General features: G+C 45.8%; 1 protein-coding gene across 1 annotated transcript in view; it reads right to left on the reverse strand.

Moving 5' to 3' along the window:
- LOC145341964 (glucose-fructose oxidoreductase domain-containing protein 2-like) overlaps nt 1-23,294 on the reverse strand; it is a 51,943-nt gene that overhangs the window by 21,588 nt on the left and 7,061 nt on the right. The window contains exon 2 of the mRNA XM_080187069.1: nt 21,464-21,812. Within this exon, the coding sequence (XP_080043195.1) occupies nt 21,464-21,716 (253 nt within the window). The 5' untranslated portion in view covers nt 21,717-21,812. The remainder of the gene's footprint in view (nt 1-21,463; nt 21,813-23,294) is intronic.

Here is a 23,294-nt window from a genome sequence, read left to right on the forward strand (position 1 = left end):
ACATAGAAACATCTTTGAATGTTGGTTTTGTATGTTTGTACTATAGCACAATAATAATAATTTTGTGCATTTTAATTCTTCAATATGGATGTTCCTCAGGGGTTCCTTCAGTACTCATGGGAATTCAAAAGTCTTCCATGGCTGGAAAAGTTTGGAAAACCCTGTTGCATACCATCACAGTCCAGAATATGTATTTTTACAATCATCTGTAATTGTGATTTCAACAGGGGCAGGTATATTGTTGATGTAAATGACAGTCTGGAGTAATGAGATTAAACTAATAAAATTAAAATATCCAACATCAAGTTTATTGGATTAAATATATATTTCCGTCATTAATTTGGGAAATTGTTGTAGCCTCAGAGCCCCTCATCAATATTATTTTTCAGGTTGGAACATTGGAAAATCTGTTATTTTAATTAAAGGAATCAAATGAAATAAACGCCAATATAGTGCATTACATTCAGCACACAGTAAACATTTCTGACCCACGCTGTGCACACAGTATTAAGTTTTTTTTTCTAGGTATAATCAGCACTGCAAATCCATATAAATGGGAACTTCTTGGACATCATTTAAACTTCAAAGCGTGAAGCAGGATTTGTTGAGTCAAAATAAGTTGTTTGCAATTTTAAGCATGTGACTTTCTCATGACTTTACGAAGTGGAAATCATGGTGGCTAACATTTAATTTAATTGCTGAACTCTAAAAAAAATTATGAAATTACAGCATAATTCTTGATGGTCAAATGGAATGTCCCTGTTTACTACATATGAATAGTAAACAGTCCCCTCATTGTTTTGAAGTAGCACATATATTGGGGCCCCCAGCATCTGAAAGACAGTCATGTTTTTAACAATGTGACTTTCATTGGTTATAAAACTGGCAAAGAAGAATCTAGGTACCGACTTTGTCAATTGTACTCTGTGAAGACCCTCCGGCTAATGTCACCTGCACGTTCAACTGAGTCAAACCACACAAAGTTGAACTCTTTTCCATAAAGTAGTTGGGTCTATCACTTTTTCTTTCTCATACAGTTAATGAGCAGCAGCTCCTCCAATCATCTCTCTGCAGTCTCTTCCCACTCTCAGCAACTGTCAGAAACTGAGAGCAGGAAGTACTGCCTCTGGTCTTTGGGCTGCTTCTTGGTTTCCAGATGGCTTTTGGTTCCAGGTTTCTAAAACTAAAAACTAACAGTTTTTGGACCCGCCCCCAACCCTGCCAGCATAAGTAGCTGCCTGGTTCATCTTGTGGCAGCGCCAGCTCTGGCACAATACTTTCCATCTATACTTGAGTTTATCTACAACTCTGATGTATGTATCCCGAATCACATCCACTCACAATAGCTCCTGATCCAACAATGTCTCAAGTTAAAAATCCTCATTTTCAAATCCCTTTAGGACCTCATCCCTCCCTATCTCCATAATCTCCTAAAATGCCCTCACAGCATTCCTCTAATTGTGACCTCCTGTGCATCCCCAATTTTAATTCCTCCACCATTGGTGACCAGCCTTCAGTTGCCCACATTCCAAGCTCTGGGATTCTCTCCCTACACCTCTTCATGTCTCTACCTCCTTTTCCTTCTTTAAACATTCCCTTCAAACTCACTTCTTTGCACAAGCTTTTGGTCATCTGACCTCATTTTTTTATATAGCTCAGTGTCATGCTTTATTTTATGAGGCTCCTATAAAGTGCCTTAGGATGTTTTATTACATTAAAGGTGCTATAAAAGCTGTTATTGTTGAAAAGAAAGGAACAATAGAAATATTACGTAAATTCTGCAAATAACATGCAGAAGGAGAGATGATATCTTGAAAGGGGCATCAAACGAAGCTTTGTGAGTAGAAATAAAAATGGGGCAGCCACATTGTTAGGTGTTAATTACAGATCTCCAGATAGTCAGAGGGACATTGAGGAGCAAATATGTGCGCAATTTGTGGAGATGTGTAAAAATAACAACAATAGGGTTATTAGGTGATTTCAACTTTCCCAACATTAATTAAGATATACATAGCATTAAAGGCTTATATAGATTAAATTTCTTGAAATACGTACATGAGAACATTTTAAGTCAATTTGTGAAGGGTCCAACGAGGGAGGGAGCACTGCTGTAACTGATTCTGGAAAAGGAAGCAGGACAGGTGGTTGAGGTGGCGATAATGGGGAAGCATTTTAGTAATAGCGATCACAACGTGGTACAATTTAAGGTAGGTATGGACAAAGAAATAGACAGACTGCAAAAGCAATTACTGGATTGGGAGAGAGCAGATTTTAATAAAATAAGACAGGATTTGACCAAGATAAACCGAACAGCTAAAAATGGGAAAATCTACAGAAGAGCAGTGTCTAAGCAGGGCATTCAAAAAGGAAATGGGGAGGATGCAAGCCCAGTATGTTCCCTCTAGGGTGATAGATAGGAATAACAAGTCCAGAGAACCATGGATGATCAAAGATATTCAGGATACAATGAGAAGGAAAAGAAAGGCTGTTAAAAAGTATGAAGGTAGCAAATCAGTGGAGGCAATTCTGAGGTATAGAAAATGCAGGGTGCAGCTTAAAGTAATTCAGAATGCAAAGAAGCGATACGAGAAAGCTCCATCAGGTAAAAAGTAGGGAAAATCCCAAGATATTCTCTAAGTATATCAATGGGAAAAAGATAACCAGAGAAAGAGAAGACCTATTAGGGGCCACAGGGGCAATCTATGGATGGAGCCAAAGGACATTGGTAGAGTATTGAATGAATACTTCACATCCATTTTCAAAGAGAATGAGGATGATGGTACGGAATTCAGGGAGGCTATGAGGTTCTTGAGCAAATTGACATTGGGAAGGATAAGATATTGGAGGTGTTGGCAATCTTAAAAGTGAATAAATCTCCAGGTCCAGATGAATTGTGCTCTAGGCTCCTATGGGAGGCAACGGAAGAGATTGCAGGGGCTCTGACCCAAATTTTCTATTCCTCTTTGGCCACGAGGGACGTGCCAGACAACTGGAGAACAGCTAATGTCATTCTGCTATTTAAGAAGATTGTAGAGATAAACCAGGGAACTATAGACCAATGAGTCTCACGTAAGTGGAAGGGAAACTATTGGAGAAACTTTTGAAGAAGAGCACCCAGCTCCACTGGAGAGGCAAAACTTGATCAGGGGTGGTGAGCATAGCTTCTTTAAAGGGAAGTCATGCCTAACAAATTTGATTGAATTGTTTGAGGTGGTGACCAGGTGTGTAAACAAGGGTACTGTAGTTGATCTAGTTTAAATGGATTTCAGCAAAGCCTTTGATAAGGTCCCACATCGCTAAGTTCACATAGAATATAGGGTAATTTGATAAAGTGGATTCAAAATTGGCTCAGTTGTAGGAGACAGGAGGTGATGATGGAAGTCTGCTTTAGTGATTAGAAGCCAATGTCCAGTGGTCCAACTCAAATTAAGCCACAAATGATGCATTCCTCGGTACTTCCTATTATTCAATAATAATTGTGACATGATTGAAGAGAAATAACAAGTGACTTACTAACAACTAGACTGGGGTCAGAGGACCCTATTGTAATATTTCCTGGGCAGTCCAACTCTGGTTTATTATAGCACTACTTTTCTTTCTCATTGTGAGAAAAATAATGAGTCACACCATTTACAGACAATGCTTACCACAAGGCTCTGTACTTACGTCATTCTACTGAACTCTCATCAGCCACTTAAGTTTATTAAGCAGAAGAACTTAAAGAAATGGATCAGACCATATTTGAGAATATGTTCAAGAACTGAGATGACATCACTGAAAGCACCACCTTTATAGATGTGAATTTGATCCAACAGGAAACTTGAGCTAATGGTCACAAGAAGCTGATTTGTGTGTCATATTCCTTCCTCACAGATGTGCATCCGACAATAGCTAAGGAGCAGGAAAAACCTTCAATATGGAAAGACAAATATGCTATTGCAATTTGTTGATACAAATCAACTGTTTATTGTAAGTGGCCCTCTGATCATAAAAGTCATAGAACTAAAGACACCACACAACATGGTTTTAAAACAATGTTTAATAGACATAAAGATAAGAACATAAGAAATAGGAGCAAGAGTAGGCCATCTAGCCCTTCGAGCCTGCCCCGCCATTCAATAAGATCATGGCTGATCTGTCGTGGCTCAGTTCCACATTCCTGCCCTCTCCCCATAACCCTTAATCGCCTCTCTCATCAAAAACCCATCAACCCGCGTCTTAAAAATATTTAGCGAGGCAGCCTCCACCACTTCAACGGGCAGAGAATTCCAGAGATTCACCACCCTTTGAGTGAAGAAGTTCCTCCTCAACTCCGTTCTAAACCGCCCCCCCTTTATCTTGAGGCTATGCCCCCTAGTCCTACTATCCTTTCTGAGCGGGAAGAGTCTCTCCACCTCTATCCTATCCATCCCATTCATCATCTTATACGTCTCAATGAGATCTCCCCTCATTCTTCTAAACTCTAACGAGTACAAGCCTAATTTATTCAGCCTCTCCTCATAGCTCAACCCCCTCAACTCCAGCATCAGCCTAGTAAACCTCCTCTGCACTCCCTCCAAGGCTAAAATATCCTTGCGTAAGTACGGCGCCCAAAACTGCACACAGTACTCCAGCTGCGGCCTCACCAACGCCCTATACAGCCGCAGCAAGACCTCCCTACTTTTATATTCAATCCCCCTCGCGATGAAGGCCAGCATCCCATTCGCCTTCCTGACCACCTGCTGCACCTGCAAGCTGGGTTTTTGCGACTCATGCACAAGGACCCCGAGGTCCCTCTGCACCGTCGCCTGTTGCAGTTTTTCGCCACGTAAGTAATAATCCTTCCTACCATTATTCCGACCAAAGTGGACCACCTCGCACTTGCCAACATTAAATTCCATTTGCCATTTCCTGGCCCATTCGCCCAGCCTATCTAGATCCTTCTGTAGACTCTCCCCACCCTCCGCACAATTTGCCTTTCCATCAATTTTGGTGTCATCAGCAAATTTCGACACCCTGCACTCGGTTCCCTCCTCCAGATCATCTATATAAATGGTAAAAAGCTGAGGCCCCAGCACCGACCCCTGGGGCACTCCACTAGTCACCATCCGCCAATCCGAATAGCACCCATTGACCCCCACTCTCTGCCTCCTATTTGACAACCAGTCCTCTATCCACGCTTACACCCTACCCCCAACTCCATGTCCCCTGACCTTCTGCAATAACCTCTTGTGAGGTACCTTGTCAAACGCCTGAGTGGTGAACTACATTATTAACACCATTAGTACAGGTAGCATAGTGTCTTTCCACCCCTACATAGCATGGAAAGCTCATACTTGCAGTGGCACACAAGCAAATAAACCCAACCAGTTGTGATGCGAACAGCCAGCTTGCCGTTGGTCACCGGACAGAGAAGTAATAATACGGGGATTTCTTTTAAAAAGAGGAATGGAAGAGTAGAATATTTTCTCTAAGCTATGCAGTGGTAATGGCAACCCTGACAGCCCTGTGGAAACTGCACATCAGTTGACTCTAAGTTGCAGCTTGCGCATTTAAAACAAATCACCTGCACATCACCAAAAAAAATACATTAGAGAAAAACAAATGGGGCTCAGGGTACTCAGAGTCTTTGGAGTCTGACAATTATTGACCAGTTCACTTCATAATTTACATTAGCTTATTCATTGGTATTTTGTGACCAAAGTTATTTGGGGAGGAAAGAATTTATATTTTTACATGATTAAAACAAATCAAGCAAAAGGAAGTTATGGACTAAATGTAATCAAAACAATGGCAGCGTTGCTTCCAGTAAGAAACCTCGCGTGCTTCTCTCCAGGGCAACAGGGCGTGCTTCTCTCCAGACTGTACAACACACTGCCTAAAAAAAAGTCAAGGGGGCCTGTTTCACGCCAGCATGCAGGGGAAGGGGGCCTGTTTCACGCCAGCATGCAGGGGAAGGGGGCCTGTTTCACGCCAGCATAACTCCAACTGCACAGGGATCAGGGATCAGGGATCAGGGATCAGGGATCAGGGATCAGGGATCAGGGATCAGGGATCAGGGCGCAATCTATTAAAGGCCTCCTAATCATAAACTGTATAAATCTCCCCGCCAGACCACCACGGACATCTCAGCGGTTCGCTCCTCCCATTCCCCCCTCAAATTGGCCCATTCTCTCCACTGCCCCACTCCCCATGCACCCTCCCAACATCAGCCCCTTCTCTGCCCTCCCTCCACATCAGGCTCTTCTCCCCTGCTTGCCTTCCCTAATATCCTTCGCTCCTTCCCCAATTCCCCACCCCTGCATCCTCCCTCGGGCCCGCACCTGCACCCCCACCCTCACCCTCCCTCGGGCCCGCACCTGCACCCGCACCCTCCCTTGGGCCCGCACCCGCACCCTCACTCAGGCCCGCACCTGCACCCCCACCCTCACTCGGGCCCGCACCTGCACCCCCACCCTCACTCGGGCCCGCACCTGCACCCCCACCCTCACTCGGGCCCGCACCTGCACCCCCACCCTCACCCTCACCTTCCCTCGGGCCTGCACCCACAGCCTCACCCTCCCTCAGGCCCATACCCGGGACCCTCTCCCCGCACCCTCACCCTGCCGCCCTTCCACTCCCCTTGCCCACTCCCACCCCCTTCTTCCCCCCTTCCCCTTCCCCACTCCCGCCCCTTCTTCCCCCCTTCCCCTCATGCCCCCCATTCCTTCCCTCCCTTCCCCCCCCACACCCCTCCTTCCCCTTCCCCCCATGCCTCCCATTCCTTCCCTCCTTCCCCCCCACGCCCCCACTTCCTTCCTTCCCCTTCCCCCCACGCCCCCACTTCCTTCCTTCCCCTTGCCCCCACGCCCCCACTTCCTCCCTTGCCCCCACGCCCCCACTTCCTTCCTCTTCCCCCCACTTCCTTCCTTCCCCTTGCCCCCCACTTCCTTCCTTCCCCTTGCCCCCCACTTCCTTCCTTCCCCTTCCCCCTCACGCCCCCCCCTCCCTCCTTCCCCCCTCCCTCCTTCCTTCCCCTTCCCTCTCACGCACCCCTCCTTCCTTCCCCTTCCCTCTCACGCGCCCCTCCTTCCTTCCCCTTCCCTCTCACGCGCCCCCCCTTCCTTCCCCTTCCCCCTCACGCGCCCCCCCTTCCTTCCCCTTCCCCCTCACGCGCCCCCCCTTCCTTCCCCTTCCCCCTCACGCCCCCCTCCCTTCTTCCTTCCCCCTCACGCCCCCCTCCCTTCTCCCTTCCCCCTCACGCCCCCCTCCCTTCTCCCTTCCCCCTCACGCCCCCCTCCCTTCTCCCTTCCCCCTCACGCCCCCCTCCCTTCTCCCTTCCCCCTCACGCCCCCCTCCCTTCTTCCTTCCCCCTCACGCCCCCCTCCCTTCTTCCTTCCCCCTCACGCCCCCCTCCCTTCTCCCTTCCCCCTCACGCCCCCCTCCCTTCTTCCTTCCCCCTCACGCCCCCCTCCCTTCTTCCTTCCCCCTCACGCCCCCCTCCCTTCTTCCTTCCCCCTCACGCCCCCCTCCCTTCTTCCTTCCCCCTCACGCCCCCCTCCCTTCTTCCTTCCCCCTCACGCCCCCCTCCCTTCTTCCTTCCCCCTCACGCCCCCCTCCCTTCTTCCTTCCCCCTCACGCCCCCCTCCCTTCTTCCTTCCCCCTCACGCCCCCCTCCCTTCTTCCTTCCCCCTCACGCCCCCCTCCCTTCTTCCTTCCCCCTCACGCCCCCCTCCCTTCTTCCTTCCCCCTCACGCCCCCCTCCCTTCTTCCTTCCCCCTCACGCCCCCCCTTCCTTCCCCCTCACACCCTTCCCGCCCCCTTCCCCCTCCCCGCCCCCTTCCCCCTCACGCCCTTCCCGCCCCCGTCCCCTTCCCCCTCTTCCCGCCCCCGTCCCCTTCCCCCTCACGCCCTTCCCGCCCCCGTCCCCTGCCCCCTCCCCCCCTTCCCGCCCCCGTCCCCCTTCCCGCCCCCTTCCCCCTCTTCCCGCCCCCTTCCCCCTCCCCCTCACGCCCTTCCCGCCCCCTTCCCCCTCCCCCTCCCCCTCACGTCCTTCCTGCCCGCTTCCCCCTCCCCCTCACGCCCTTCCCGCCCCCTTCCCCCTCCCCCTCACGCCCTTCCCGCCCCCTTCCCCCTCCCCCTCACGCCCTTCCCGCCCCCTTCCCCCTTCCCGCCCCCTTCCCCCTCCCCCTCACGCCCTTCCCGCCCCCTTCCCCCTCCCCCTCACGCCCTTCCCGCCCCCTTCCCCCTCACGCCGCCCCCTTCCTGCCCCCACCCTGCCTCCTTCACCCTTCCTGCCCCCGCCCCCTTCACCCTTCCTGCCCCCGCCCCTTCACCCTTCCTGCCCCCGCCCCCTTCACCCTTCCTTCACCCTTCCTGCCCCCGCCCCCTTCCTTCACCCTTCCTGCCCCCGCCCCCTTCCTTCACCCTTCCTGCCCCCGCCCCCTTCCTTCACCCTTCCTGCCCCCGCCCCCTTCCTTCACCCTTCCTGCCCCCGCCCCCTTCCTTCACCCTTCCTGCCCCCGCCCCCTTCCTTCACCCTTCCTGCCCCCGCCCCCTTCCTTCACCCTTCCTGCCCCCGCCCCCTTCCTTCACCCTTCCTGCCCCCGCCCCCTTCCTTCACCCTTCCTGCCCCCGCCCCCTTCCTTCACCCTTCCTGCCCCCGCCCCCTTCCTTCACCCTTCCTGCCCCCGCCCCCTTCCTTCACCCTTCCTGCCCCCGCCCCCTTCCTTCACCCTTCCTGCCCCCGCCCCCTTCCTTCACCCTTCCTGCCCCGCCCCCTTCCTTCACCCTTCCTGCCCCCGCCCCCTTCCTTCACCCTTCCTGCCCCGCCCCCTTCCTTCACCCTTCCTGCCCCCGCCCCCTTCCTTCACCCTTCCTGCCCCCGCCCCCTTCCTTCACCCTTCCTGCCCCCGCCCCCTTCCTTCACCCTTCCTGCCCCGCCTCCTTCCTTCACCCTTCCTGCCCCGCCTCCTTCCTTCACCCTTCCTGCCCCCGCCCCCTTCCTTCACCCTTCCTGCCCCTGCCCCCTTCCTCCTTCTCCCTCACGCCCCCTTCCTTCCCCCTTCTCTGCTCCCGCCCCCTTCCCCCTCCTGCCCCCCCGCCCCCCTCCCGTCCCATCCCATCCCTCGACCCTGATCCCGACCCCTTCCCCCTCCATTCCCCCACCCCCTTCCACCCCTGGGCCTCCTTACTCTTCCAATCCCCAGCCTCTTCCCCGTCCCTCTGCAATCCCTGGCCCCTTCTCTGTCTCCCTTCCTCTCCAATCTCAGCCATTCCACCCCCGCCATCATCACTGCCAATAGGATTGTTTCACAGAATCTACAAACAACAGGTAGAACTGAAATCTTTCAACGTTAATCTGGGCTGACAAAGAGGACAAAGACTAAAGAGCATTTTCCTAATTGCACTGGGCTAGGAACCATCTGTCAAAAACAACTCAAATTGCTAACTTTGGATGGCTTTGGTCTCCTTGGCCTCTTCTCCTCATCCTCTTCTTACCTGGTCTCTTTCTTCCTTGCAATTTTCCCAGTGAACCACTTAACTTTGAAACTTCCCTTGTCCCTTTAAATGTCCCCTTTACAACAGCTACGCCGTAAAAAGGGAGTGTTCCTTATCTACTTGCACCAGTTACTAATATATAAACTCGAGCATTTCAATCCTTAGTCAGCACCCCTAGCACTTGATGAAATACTTGATTTTAGACGTTCTGCTTCTTACACCTCTCTGTCAAACATTTAATTTTGTACTCAGCAAGGCAACGATTTCAGAAATAGCTGAAGAACGAGTTTTATTACCATGAAACATGTAGTTACATGAAATTGGCTTGAGTTAACACCCCCTCCACAGGTTGTGAAAGGGCTTATACTCAGAGATAAATACACTGAATCACAATGTGCTAATTAAAGTAAAACCATTCTGTTAATCTACCATATAGATATTTTCCACAAACGTTTACCATATCTTTCACAATACTGAGGCAATATGATGATTATTTGGACCATCTACAACTTTCAGTCCTCAAGACTGAAAATTACCCCAAAATTATCAGAGACTAACTTTATTGGAAAATGTTACTTGTGGAAATTATTTGCTGAACTATTCAGTAGTGTTGCACTGATTCAACAACACATTTATATAGTACAATAGCATTATAAAATGAAGTATGGCACCGAGCCTCATAAAAAGATACTAGGTTAGATGATCAAAAGCTACGCAAGAGGTTGATTTTAAGCAGTATCTTAAATGAAGAAAACAAGAAAGAGAGGTGGAGGTGTGGGGAGGGAATTCCAAAGCTTGGGGCTTTGGCAATAGAAGGCACAGCCACAAATGGTGAAGCACAAGAGGCCAGAATTGTAGCAGCACAGTTGTCTTAAAGTAAAGTTTATTTATTAGTTGCAAGTCAGGCTTACATTAACACTGCAATGAAGTTACTGTGAAATTCCCCTTGTCGCCACATTCCAGCACCTGATCATGTCAATGTGCTGATTAGATGCATCTTTCAGACTGTGGGAGGAAACCGTAGCACCCGGAGGAAACCCATGCAAACACGGGGAGAACATACAAATTCCACACAGACGGTGATCCAAGCTGGGAATCAAACCCAGGTCCCTGGCACTGAGAGGCAGCAGTGGGACCACTGTGCCACCCCATCTTGAAGACCCTCTTGAGATACTGTGTAGTTAGGAGAAATTAAAGAGACAGAAATAAGGAAGGTCATGGAGGGATTTTAAAACAAGGATGTAAATTTTAAAATCAACATGTTGCTTGACTGGGGGTCATTGAAGGTCAGCAAGCATCAGATGGAAGGGGAAATGGGGCTTACTGAGAGTTAAGACACAGGCAGCAGAGTTTTCAATTAACAGAGGGTGGAATGTGGAAGACCAAGCCAAAATTGCACTGAAGCAGTCAAGTCCAGAGGTAACAAAGGTATGTGTTTCAGCAGAAGATAAACTAAGACAGGACAAAGTCAAATTATGCTACGCAGATTAAAAAGGAGGTATTCGAGATGGTAAATATGAGAGCAAAAGCTTGATTCAAAATCAAATGTGATGCCTAACTTGTGAAAGGGCTGGCTTAATCTCAGCCTGCTGCCAGGGTGAGATGAAATTGGTAGTTACGGAACAAGATTTGTAGTGGAAACCAAAAAGAATGTCATAAGTGGTCTCAACATTTAATTGGAGGATATTTCTGCTCATCCACTACAGTATGTCAGATAAACAGTCTGATAAGTTAGCAACTTTGGAGAAGTTGAGGGAGGTGGTGATGAGGTAGTGTTAGGAATCATCAGCATACGTGTGAAAACTAACCATGCCTTTGCATCTTCACCAAGGAGCAACATAAAGATAAGAAATAGGAGATGGTCAAGGACTGATCCTTGGGCAACACCTGAGGTAACAGTGCAGCAGCAGTAAGAAAACACCTTTGCAAGTGATTTTCTGGCTACAGTTTGATAGGCAAGAATTAAATCAGGTGAGAGCACTCTCACTGAGCTGAGTGGTCATACAGATGCAAAAGAGGAGGATGGTGTGGTCAATCATTTGAAAGGCTGCTGATAGGTTGAGAAGGATGAGGAGGAAAAGTTTACCTTTGTCACACTCACACAGGATATCATTGGTGACTTTGGTAAGAGGCGCCACAGAACTCTGGCAGGACAGAAACATATTCACATGCATGGAGTTCTAGGAAAGATGGAAATGGACATGGAAGGCAACACCACATTTTAGGACTGGCGACAGCAATGCCATGTTTGAGCTCGGTGTGTCTGATGACAGCAGAGTTGAAGAAGACAAAGGGACTACACCTGCAGAGAGCGCCAATTACAATATCGGCTAGCGTGGTGGCCTGGAGGAGAAGTTGGTAATAAGCAGTATAGTGCAAACAGGATCTGGATCTCATGAACAAGATGAGCTCAGAGACAGCATAAAAGGAGAACAGAGGGAAACTAGAAACATTGCAAGCTTGGGATGAGGGCATTAAAAGGAAATGTGGAAAGTGAAGCTAGTGGGAGGGAGAATGTACAGCAATTTCAATTATTCCCCTTCTCTCCCACCCATTTTGTTTGATTGTCCTCCTTAACCAGAGTGAAATCCAAATTATACTATGAAAATTAATATAATTAAGAAGCTTTTTACATAGAATATGTAGGTAAAGTCATACACCTAAAATTTCCCAAATTAAAAATGCCACATGACAAGACAATTGCTTTGTAAGGTTGTTTTGCAATAGATGATATTGAGATTAGAGATGAGGGTTGGATGCCAGATTTTTAAACTTATGTGAACCATTTTGGCTGCATTTCGTCAACTGGATCTTTAAGCTAAAAAAACCAAAAACTAATTTGATTCATTAAATGGTAATTAACAAGCACTGCATAAATCACCCAAATTTGTGCTCTTTTTCAAACCCAGTGATCTAAAACCAATAATTTTCACAAAAAATTGAATAAATAGTTTGTCCACATTGGTTTTGGTGCCAGTTCTTCATTTAGGATAGTGCGTAAAGCTAAAAACATCTTTCACAATTCTAAATGACACGGTGAAGCCTTCCATTGTTTGCTGGAGCAGACGAGTGAAGGAGCAGAGAGACAGATAAGAAATTACCTGTTAAAAACCTGTTTAAATAAGTTTAAAGCACTTTTGTAGTAAGAACTTACCTTGTAGAACTGTTTAAATCATTTAAAAGCATTTTTGCAGGCTTTTTGTATCTACCACTTTAAGAATTCTAAGGGAGTGGATAGCAGGGAGTTGTGGGGGAGCAGGCTTTAAAACAGCTCCAGGTTTAAAAGGAGACCTGGTGTAGACAGCGGGCAGCGTCAGAGCGGGCAGCGGAGTGACAGAGAAGCAGAGTGAGCTATTAGGGCTTAGGAGCAAAAGGGCTGGGGAGAAAAAGGGCCAGGTAAGTTCGTGTGGAAATTTTCAATACTACTACAGTGAATAATGGAGGGGCATGTGATGATTTGTTTCTGTATGATGTGGGAGCTGGTGGACCCCAGGGTCCTTCCCAGTGACCATGTCTGCAGTAAGTGCAGGTTGCTGGAGGAGCTCCAGCTCAAGGTAGATGAGCTGGCCTCTGAGCTACAGACACTGAGGCTCATCAGGGGGAGAGAGGGTGCCATTGTCAATGGGGTGCAAGTGACATCCACCCCCCCCAGACTGCCTAACTCTAAGGGTCAAGAACAAGAGGGGGGTGGAGAGCGGAGGAAGGAGGGTGGGGAGCGGAGGAAGGAGGGTGGGGAGCGGAGGAAGGAGGGTGGGGTTAAGGGTATTGACACTGTCCTTTGTCACAATGACAAAGTGCACAGAAGGGTGTGTTGTCTGCCTGGTGCTCGGGTCCGGGACGTCCCATCTAGGCTGCAGAGGAACCTGGAATGGGAGGGTGAGAATCCGGTTGTTGCGGTACATGTGGGTGCCAACGACGTAGGCAAAATGCGAACTGAGGATCTGGGGAGGGAGTATGAAAAGCTGGGAATGGAATTAAAAAGTAGAACCGACAGGGTGGTTATCTCTGGGCTACTGCCTGAATCGAGTGCAGACGGGCGTAAGGTTGATAAGATTAAGGAAGTGAATGGGTGGCTCAGGGATTAGTGTGGGAGGAATGCGTTTGAATTTATGGGGCATTGGCATCAGTATTGGGGTAGGTGGGACCTGTTCGGGTGGGATGGGGTTGGTCTGAACCGTGCTGGGACCAGAGTCCTGGTGAATCGTGTAAATAGGACTGTAGACAGGGCTTTAAACTAATTACGGGGGGGGGAGGGGTGCGCGCGAGGGTAGGTGACATTACAGGGTCTAAAGTTAAGGAGACGGTACAGGTAAGGGAAGAGGCCGAGGATGTCCCAATAATAAAGGGAGTAGGGGGCGTGAGTATGGTTGGTGGCGTTCTGGCAAATAGGGTCCAGGTGAAGGCTGGGATGAAGGCACTTCATCTGAATGCACGAAGCATTTGGAATAAAGTGAATGAGCTGGTGGCGCAGATCAGCACAAATGGATATGATCTGGGTGGTAGCAAGGGATGATATAGGAACCAAAGAGCAGAAAGTGGAATCGTTGTGGGTGGAGATTAGGAACAGCAAAGGGAGGAAGACGCTGGTGGGTGTCATCTATAGGCCCCTGAATAATGATCTGGAGGTGGGGCGGGCTGTTAACGTGCAAATAAGTGTGGCGTGCAGGAATGGAACGGCGATAATTATGGGGGATTTCAATCTACATATTGATTGGTCGACCCATGTTGGACGCAGTGGGCTCCAGGAGTTGCTCTTGGAATGCTGCCGGGATAGTTTCCTTGAACAGTGTGTGTTGGAGCCATCGAGGGAGCGAGCTATCTTGGATCTGGTGTTATGTAATGAGGCGGGTAGAATTAGGGACCTTGTGGTGAAGGATCCTCTTGGGGAGAGTGATCATTGTATGGAGGAGTTTCTGGTGCAGATGGAGGAGGAGAAAGTGGGTTCCCGGACACGCGTCCTTTGTTTGAACAGAGGGGAGTACGGTAGGATGAGAGAAGAATTGGCAAACGTTGACTGGGGGAGCACGTTGGAAGGTAGGTCTGCTGAAGAGCAGTGGAGGATCTTTAAGGAGATCTTTCTTGGTGCTCAGCGGAAATTTATTCCGATGGTCAAAAAGGACCGTAGGAGGAGAGGTAATAAGCCGTGGATAACGAAGGAGGTGAAGGAAAGTGTTAAATTAAAAGCGGAGGCGTTTAGAGTAGCTAAGAGTAGTGGGCGAGAAGAGGATTGGGAGAGGTTTAAATGTCAACAAAGATTGACTAAGAAGTTGATAAAGAAGGGTAGGAGAAACTATGAAGCTGGGCTAGCGCTTAGTATAAAAAAGGATAGCAAGAGTTTTTATAAATATATAAAAAGGAAGAGGCTGGCTAGGGTGAACGTTGGACCCTTAGAGATGAGAGGGGGGACTTAGTGGTAGGGGATGGGGAAATGGCTGAGGTCTTGAATACCGTTTTTGTTTCGGTCTTCACGGAGGAGGACGTGAATAATTTGCCGGGTGTTAGCGATGGAAAGGCGGTAGGACTGGAGGGTCTCGATGACATTACTGTTACTTAGAGAGGCGGTGCTCGACAGACTGGAGGGGCTGATTGTGGACAAGTCCCCAGGACCGGGTGGAATGCATCCGAGGGTCCTGAAAGAAATGGCGGAGGTGATAGTGGATGCCTTGGTGGTTATTTTCCAGACGTCGCTGGATTCCGGGGAAGTGCCAGAAGATTGGAAAACGGCTTATGTTACACTGTTGTTTAAGAAGGGTGCCAGGCAAAAGGCGGGGAATTATAGGCCTGTTAGTTTAATGTCTGTTGTAGGTAAAATGTTAGAATCCGTCTTCAAGGAGGAAATAGCAAGGCATCTTGAGGGGAATTGCTTGATACAGCAGACGCAGCACGGTTTCGTTAAGGGGAAGTCATGTCTGACAAACTTATTGGAGTTCTATGAGGATGTGTCTAGGGCGGTGGATAGAGGAGAGCCGGTGGATGTGGTCTTTCTTGATTTTCAGAAGGCGTTTGACAAGGTACCTCACAAGAAGTTATTGCAGAAGGTAAGGGGGCATGGAGTGGGGGGTAGGGTGTTAGCGTGGATAGAGGATTGGTTGTCAAATAGGAGGCAAAGCGTGGGGGTTAATGGGTGCTATTTCGGATTCGCGGTTGGTGACTAGTGGAGTGCCCCAGGGGTCGGTGCTGGGGCCTCAGCTATTTACCATTTATATAGATGATCTGGAGGAGGGAACCGAGTGTATGGTGTCGGAATTTGCTGATGACACCAAGATTGGTGGAACGGCAAATTGCGCGGAGGGTGTGGAGAGTCTGCAGAAGGATCTAGATAGGCTGGGCGAATGGGCCAGCTACTGGCAAATGGAATTTAATGTTAGCAAGTGCAAGGTGGTCCACTACGGTAGGAACAATGGTAGGAAGGACTATTACTTACGGGGCGAAAAACTGCAGCAGGCTATGGTGCAGAGGGACCTCGGGGTCCTAGTGCACGAGTCGCAAAAACCCAGCTTGCAGGTGCAGCAGGTGGTCAGCAAGGCTAATGGGATGCTGGCCTTCATAGTGAGGGGGATTGAATATAAAAGTAGGGAGGTCTTGCTGCAGCTGTATAGGGCATTGGTGAGGCCACAGCTGGAGTAGTGTGTGCAGTTTTGGTCGCCGCACTTACGCAAGGATATTTTGGCCTTGGAGGGAGTGCAGAGGAGGTTTACTAGGCTGATACTGGAGTTGAGGGGGTTGAGCTATGAGGAGAGGCTGAATAAACTAGGCTTGTACTCGTTAGAGTTTAGAAGAATGAGGGGAGATCTCATTGAGACATACAAGATGATGAATGGGATGGATAGGGTAGAGGTGGAGAGACTCTTCCCGCTCAGAAAGGATAGTAGGACTAGGGGGCACAGCCTCAAGATAAAGGGGGGGCGGTTTAGAACGGAGTTGAGGAGGAACTTCTTCACTCAAAGGGTGGTGAATCTTTGGAATTCTCTGCCCGTTGAAGTGGTGGAGGCTGCCTCGCTAAATATTTTTAAGACGTGGGTTGATGGGTTTTTGATAAGCGAGGGGATTAAGGGTTATGGGGAGGGGGTGGGAATGTGGAACTGAGCCACGACAGATCAGCCATGATCTTATTGAATGGCGGGGCAGGCTCGAAGGGCTAGATGGCCTACTCCGGCTCCTATTTCTTATGTTCTTATGTTTAAAAGAAATCATTAGAAATACCTCCTCACATGAGAAACAAAATTCCATTTTTTCTGGCATTTTAAAGTTGAAGTTTTAACATAACAATTCTAAAGAAATGTTTTGTTTTGCATCATTGAACTATATCAATGCCGAAATGCAACACATAAGAAACACTTTGATGCAATGCTGATAGGCCTAACCACAGTCAAGCAGGTGTGGAACATGACAACCTATTCAATGTGCTGGTCATTGGAGATCATGATGTGGAGATGCCAGCGTTGGACTGGGGTAAACACAGTAAGAAGTCTCACAACACCAGGTTAAAGTCCAACAGGTTTATTTGGTAGCAAAAGTCTCCAGCTTTCAGAGCGCTGTTCCTTCATCAGGTAAGTGGGAGTTCTGTTCACAAACAGGGCATATAAAGACACAAACTCAATTTACAAAATAATGATTGGAATGCTCGTCTTTATAGGTTATCAAGTCTTAAAGGTACAGACAACGTGAGTGGAGAGAGGGTTAAGCACAGGTTAAAGAGATGTGTATTTTCTCCAGCAGGGACAGTTAATAAGATTTTGCAAGCCCAGGCAAGTCATGGAGGTTACAGATAGTGTGACATAACCCCAAGATCCCAGTTGTGGCCTTCGTCATATGTGTGGAACTTGGCTCAGTCTCTGTTCAGCGACTATGTGTTGTCATGTGCTGTGAAAGCCACCTTGGAGAACACTTGCCTGAAGATCAGAGGCCAAATGCCTGTGACTGCTGAAGTGTTCTCCAAGACATCTCTCTAACCTGTGCTTAACCCTCTCTCCACTCACATTGTTTGTACCTTTAGACTTGATTATCTGTAAAGACTCACATTCCAACATATATTTTGTAAATTGAGTTTGTGTCTTTATAGGCCCTGTTTGTGAACAGAACTCCCACTTACCTGATGAAGGAGCAGCGCTCTGAAAGCTAGCGGCCATTGCTACCAATAAACCTGATGGACTTTAACCTGGCGTTGGAGATCAGTGAGAAACTGCCTGATATAGTGCTTCTATGATAATTTATACATTTGTTTGAAGTTGTGAATGCTTTGAGCAGGGATTGGAACAATAAACTGCTTGTATATCGAGCAAATAACCCCTAGCAAAATAATTTAGTATGCATATAATTCATAAATTTTTGTTTTATGGATTTTGTTACCCCAAGTTTTATAAAATGGTAGATATGTTACAATTATTTCAATTATCTTTAATCCAGCCATATCATATTTCACTTTTGTAAATGCGTTGTTTAACAACAATGGGCAAATAGCTTAAGCATGATGATGATTAAGATATCGTCAACCTTGCATTAGGAATATAGCTGGCTTGGGAAATTATATTCCAGATCCTGAGCTAAACACGAACACCAGACTTCTTGAATGTTATTTTTTAAAATATTAGCTATCCAGATATGAAAATATTTGTTGTCCAACCCTACTATAGCTGTATTGAAACATGTTTTTTTTTATATATATATTAGAAGGTGTCAATCCTAAGCATTTTAGACCTACCACTGGCTATTTCTAAAGTTCTAAATTTCTTTCTTGCTGCTGGATTGGGTCTGATCACTTGGACATCAATCCTTGTCTCAATCCTATGCTTCCATCCTGCTCCCCGCAGGAACTATGATGCCAGGAGAAATTTCTTACGTTCATTTATTATTATAATTAAATATTATCTGATATGTATCAGATTATATTATATCAAATATAATACAGATTTATGACCTGTATATACATGCACAGATGTTTTAATTGTAAAATCAGACAAATGCCAGGCTCCATATTTAATGAAAAAGCACAGAAGCAAAACTTGCAGTTAAGGATGGACTAGAAATTAAACACAAGACATATAAGTTAAAGACAAAGAATGATCTGCAATATTTGCCAGAGCAGGGCCATGAATGGTATCCACCATTAGTTTATGACTACTCTGACCAGTCTCCTCATGATTTTAATATCTCTATCAATAATCTCTTCTTCATCGTCTTCTCTCCATGGAGAACTGTTCCAACCTCTCCAATCAATCCTCATAACTGAACTTCCTCATCCTTGGAAACATTCTTGCAGACCTGTTCTGCACACTCTCAAATGCATTCAAATCGTTCTGCTGTGTGGCATCCAGAAACAGGCACAGATTTAAAAATGATTTGCAAAAGAAGCAAATGTGATGTGAGAAAAAAAATGTTTTCACACAAGTAGTTCAGTTTTGGAATACACTGCCTGAAAGTGTCATGGAGGCAGATTTAATCAAAGCATAAAGTGGGGATTAGATTATTATTTGAATAGAAACAATGTGTAGAGATATGGGGAAAAGACAGGGAAATAGCACCAAATCATAATGCTCGTTTGGAGAACCGGTGCAGACACAATGGACCAAATGGCCTCCTCTGCACCATAACAATCCTGTGATTTTGTCCATCCACTGATACGAATTACACATTCTATTCAGTCTTTGTGCTACTGGACTCTACCATACAACTACCACAACTTCATGCTATTAAATGCATTTTAGTGGCAAGACAGACAGCAAGGTTCAATTTTCATGATGTTAATAGTGGAATAGCACATCTTGGATTTCCTTGTTTAACCAAGCATCTGTTCTTGCCTGAAATCGCTGCAGCAGTTACACATAATTAATAGCAAATGCTTTTAGTCCCACCATTATTTTGACAGAAAATTATGGTCCATTCTTGACAACTTTAAAAATTGAAATTAAGTCTAACTACTGTGATTGAACACTCATCTTGAAAGATATTTACAGATTTAATTCATCTAACAGCATCAGAAGGATAGAAAAAGGATCTAAATTACAAAAGAATCTATTATTTCACTGGTGTCATCTACACATTTACCACAATCAGACATTAAAATATCCCTAAACCCACTGTTGTTAATGCTGAAGCGTACACAAAGATAACAATATGTTTACACATGATCGCAGTGCACTGTGGTACGCCCTGCTGCTCCAGCTTCCTGTCTAACCGTTTCCTGAGTTTAGCAGTAAACTTAGTGCAACCGGTTGCCAATGAAATAAGGTGATTTGTCTGGGAAATTTCTGAAGTGCTGGTATTCTATAATACAATGTCCTTGAATCCATAACACTTAGCCCAGGGACCCACCCCAAAAATTCCATTTGTATTGTCTATGTGAGCCAAACATCTACAGAAATACATCAGCCTCCCATTAAAGAAAAGCAATTGACTCAAAGGACATTACATAGGAAGTTATTGAATATGATGTTTATTCCAGAAGAAGTGTTTATTCCAGAAGAGTACTGCATAACTCAAACAAGTGATACAATTTTCAGAAGTAAAATAATCATATCCAACAACTTCCTCTATTTATATAGTGTACATGTGCTGGTATCATGTTACGCTGATAGGAACTTTTACTTTATTAGTTTGGTATATAATTATATTGATTTAGAAAGCAGTACTAGTAGGGGAACTCTCAGAAGAGAAGAGAACTTAACTGTTCCTCTCTCTTCTCCCATATTCATCTCCTCAATTGACAATTCATGCTGGAGGTACAGTTTCATAGCTGTTAAGCTTTACGGTACTTCATCCAGGTGGTCACTCATAATAATGTTGTCTCTGCACAAGAAGGATTTCCAGGAGTATTTCCATGATTTGGGGTAAAGGTTTCCTCCACTACACAGACTTGGAGAATTGCTTCCAGTCTGAAGTGACTATACAACCGGTTTAAAGTATAGGAGTAGGTACATTCTTTTGCGCATGTGAACGATCGGGCTTCTTTTTATGTAGGGAAACTGAACATAACATCAGAAACCACAATTACTTTAAATAAATCCTAAATGACTGCAAATACAAACAACTTGAACAGATGAGCAGTCCTCAGTTGACACTTAGGTATAGAACTTTTATGATATAAATGTGTTCACAAAATTAGTTTTCTGTTCAGGTAGTAGAAATATTGTTCACATTTGTAACTTAATTTCGCATAAAGCAGACTTAGTAGAGGAAAATGCTACTATTTCTGTTAGTTCAGACAGTCCCTGCATAGTTTGCCTAATTTAACATTCAAGAGTTAATTTTGCATGGTTCCGGGCCAATGTCCTACAGTTCATTGCTCACCAGTTGTAAACTTTGCAGGCGGATTCATTTTTTTTGTTGTTGCAACAGAAAGATTACATTAACTGTATAATATCCAAGAAAATAATTTTTAAAAACTACAATTAATGTGTGCAATTGCCCTTTTTGCAATCAAAGAAAATTTATACCAAGATTTAAAAATTGATGCAATACACATATAAACAAACATTTAGCTAGCTTGATGCAGCTGCATTCATCTGTTGATAAGAACAACCTTATAGTGTATGGTTACATTTGCAATGCCATTACAATCAATTAAGACAGTGCAAGTTAATCCGTTACCTTTAACATGTGTCTGAATTATCTGAAACATTTGAACCTGACATTTAATTTGTACTGAAGCTCAAAGAAATCAGTGCCATAAAAAGGCAGGTGGATTCAGCTATCATAATAGGTTGTTAGGTTGAGCAGACCAATCATATTCCCAAAGAGGTAGGGACAAAGATTGTTTTTGTGATCTTGTCAACAACACAACCAGCATATGCCATCAGTCCACCACTTTCAGACCAGAGAAGGTTCCTCAATTCTTAGAGACAAAGCATTTTTAAAATTTAGCTCTTCAATAATATTTCAACCCACTTGTTTTACGAACATAATTAGCATACATACAGTTCCTTGGTGAGGAGTCTTTAAGATTTCAAAATAGCATCACAGACATCAGGATCTTGCTTAAAATAATCAGAGAAAGGAAATACCGTACCTAATGCTTTAGCAGCGATCTGGCATGTGAGAGGCGGTGGAATGTTGATGCAGATAAGATCCACATCCTGGTGGAGCAAAACATCATCAGTCCGGCTTGTGTAGAATGAAATGTTCATTTCCTCCGCCAGTTGCTTGGCCTCTTCCTCTGTTCTTCCCCAGAGTGCCTCAATGGTGAAACCTTCAGCACGCAATAGTGGCACCAAAACCCGCGCAGTGGTACCTGTCCCAAACACACCGACCCCTGGGAGCATTTTCCACTCAGTGTGTTTCTACTGGCAACGAGGTTTCATAGGAAAGTGGAAGCAAATCACTTCTTCAGAGTTAGAGCAGCTGCAATTCTGTACGTGCTGTAAACAGAAAAACAAACAGGACTGTAAGGCACAGAAGTCACTTCCTAAAATACTGATTAAATTTACTTCATGTCTGAATCCAAGAAGTAAGCTAAAAAGATAAGTTATTAAACACTGATAAAATTAGGTTTAGTTTTTAAATGCACACATCTAAGCAATGCACAAATTACAGATAAGAGACCTGTTCCCAGACATTTGTGCAATGCTGATCAGAGTAGCCCAAAAATGACAGCCTCTCTGCTTGGCTTGAAGAGAGTCGCCACAACTTGGTGCAGAAAGACAGTTTCTTACTTAATTTTCTCACTGCTAGTTTTAAGTTTGTATTTAACAACACAGCCTTCAGAAGGCTCCACGGTAGCTGACATGACCATTGATAACAGGGTGGAATATGGTAAAAGATGATGGAATGAATAGTTGGCAGGAAGTCTGCACAGATAGCATAATGACTATCACTGGTAATTAAATTACCTGTGCTTACAAATTCATCGCCTACAAAAATTCTGATGTCTGATGACAATTTTACTTCGTTTCTGTAAAACAGTGTAATGTATTAATTGCATCATGAATCAAATAAGAGTCATACAGCACAGAAAAAAGGCTCTTTGGCCCATCATGCCTGTGCCTATTAAGCACCTACTTTAATCCCATTTCCCAATACTTGGTCCATATCCTTGTTTGCAAAGGCATTTCAAGTACTCATCTAAATGCTTCTTAAATATTATGAGAGTTCCTGCCTCCACCACCCTTTCAGGCAGTGAATTGCATGTTCCCACCATCCTCAGGGTGAAAGTACTTTTCCTTAAATCCTCTCACCTTAAATCTCTGCCCCCCGGATATTGACCCCTCTGCTAAGGGGAAAAGTTTCTTCCCATCAACCTTATCTATGTTTCTCTTAATTCTGTATACCTCAATCAGGCTTGGCCTTCTTTGTTTTATGGAAAGCAACCCCAACCTATCCAGCCTAAGCAACTTCCTGGTGAATCTTTGCTGCACCCTTTCTAGTGCAATTACATCCTCCCTATAATGTGGCAACCAGTACTGCACCCAGGACTTCAGCTGTGGCCTAACATGTATTTTAAACAGCTCCAGCATAACCAAGCTCCTTTTGTATTCTATCTTTGGCTAATAAAGGCAAGTATCCCATATGTCTCCTTAACCATCTTACCTATCTGCCCTGCTGCCTTCAGGTGGTTATGGACATGCACCTCAAAGTCCCTCTGGTCCTCAGTAATTCCATGCTTACTACCATGCATTGTGAATTCCCTTGCCTTCTTAGTTCTCCAAAAATGCATCACCTTATATTTCTCAGGGTTAAATTCCATTTGCCACTGTTCTGTCCATTTGACCACCTCTTCTATATCAGACTGTAATCTAAGGCTTTCTTCCTTGTTATTTACCACACCATTAATTTTCATGTCAGATGCAAACTTACTGATCACATCCCCAACCTTCATGTTTAGATTATTAATGCACATTACA

The sequence above is a fragment of the Carcharhinus amblyrhynchos genome, chromosome 4 (assembly GCF_965287045.1).
Source record: "Carcharhinus amblyrhynchos chromosome 4, sCarAmb.v2.hapA, whole genome shotgun sequence".
Lineage (NCBI taxonomy): Eukaryota > Metazoa > Chordata > Chondrichthyes > Carcharhiniformes > Carcharhinidae > Carcharhinus > Carcharhinus amblyrhynchos.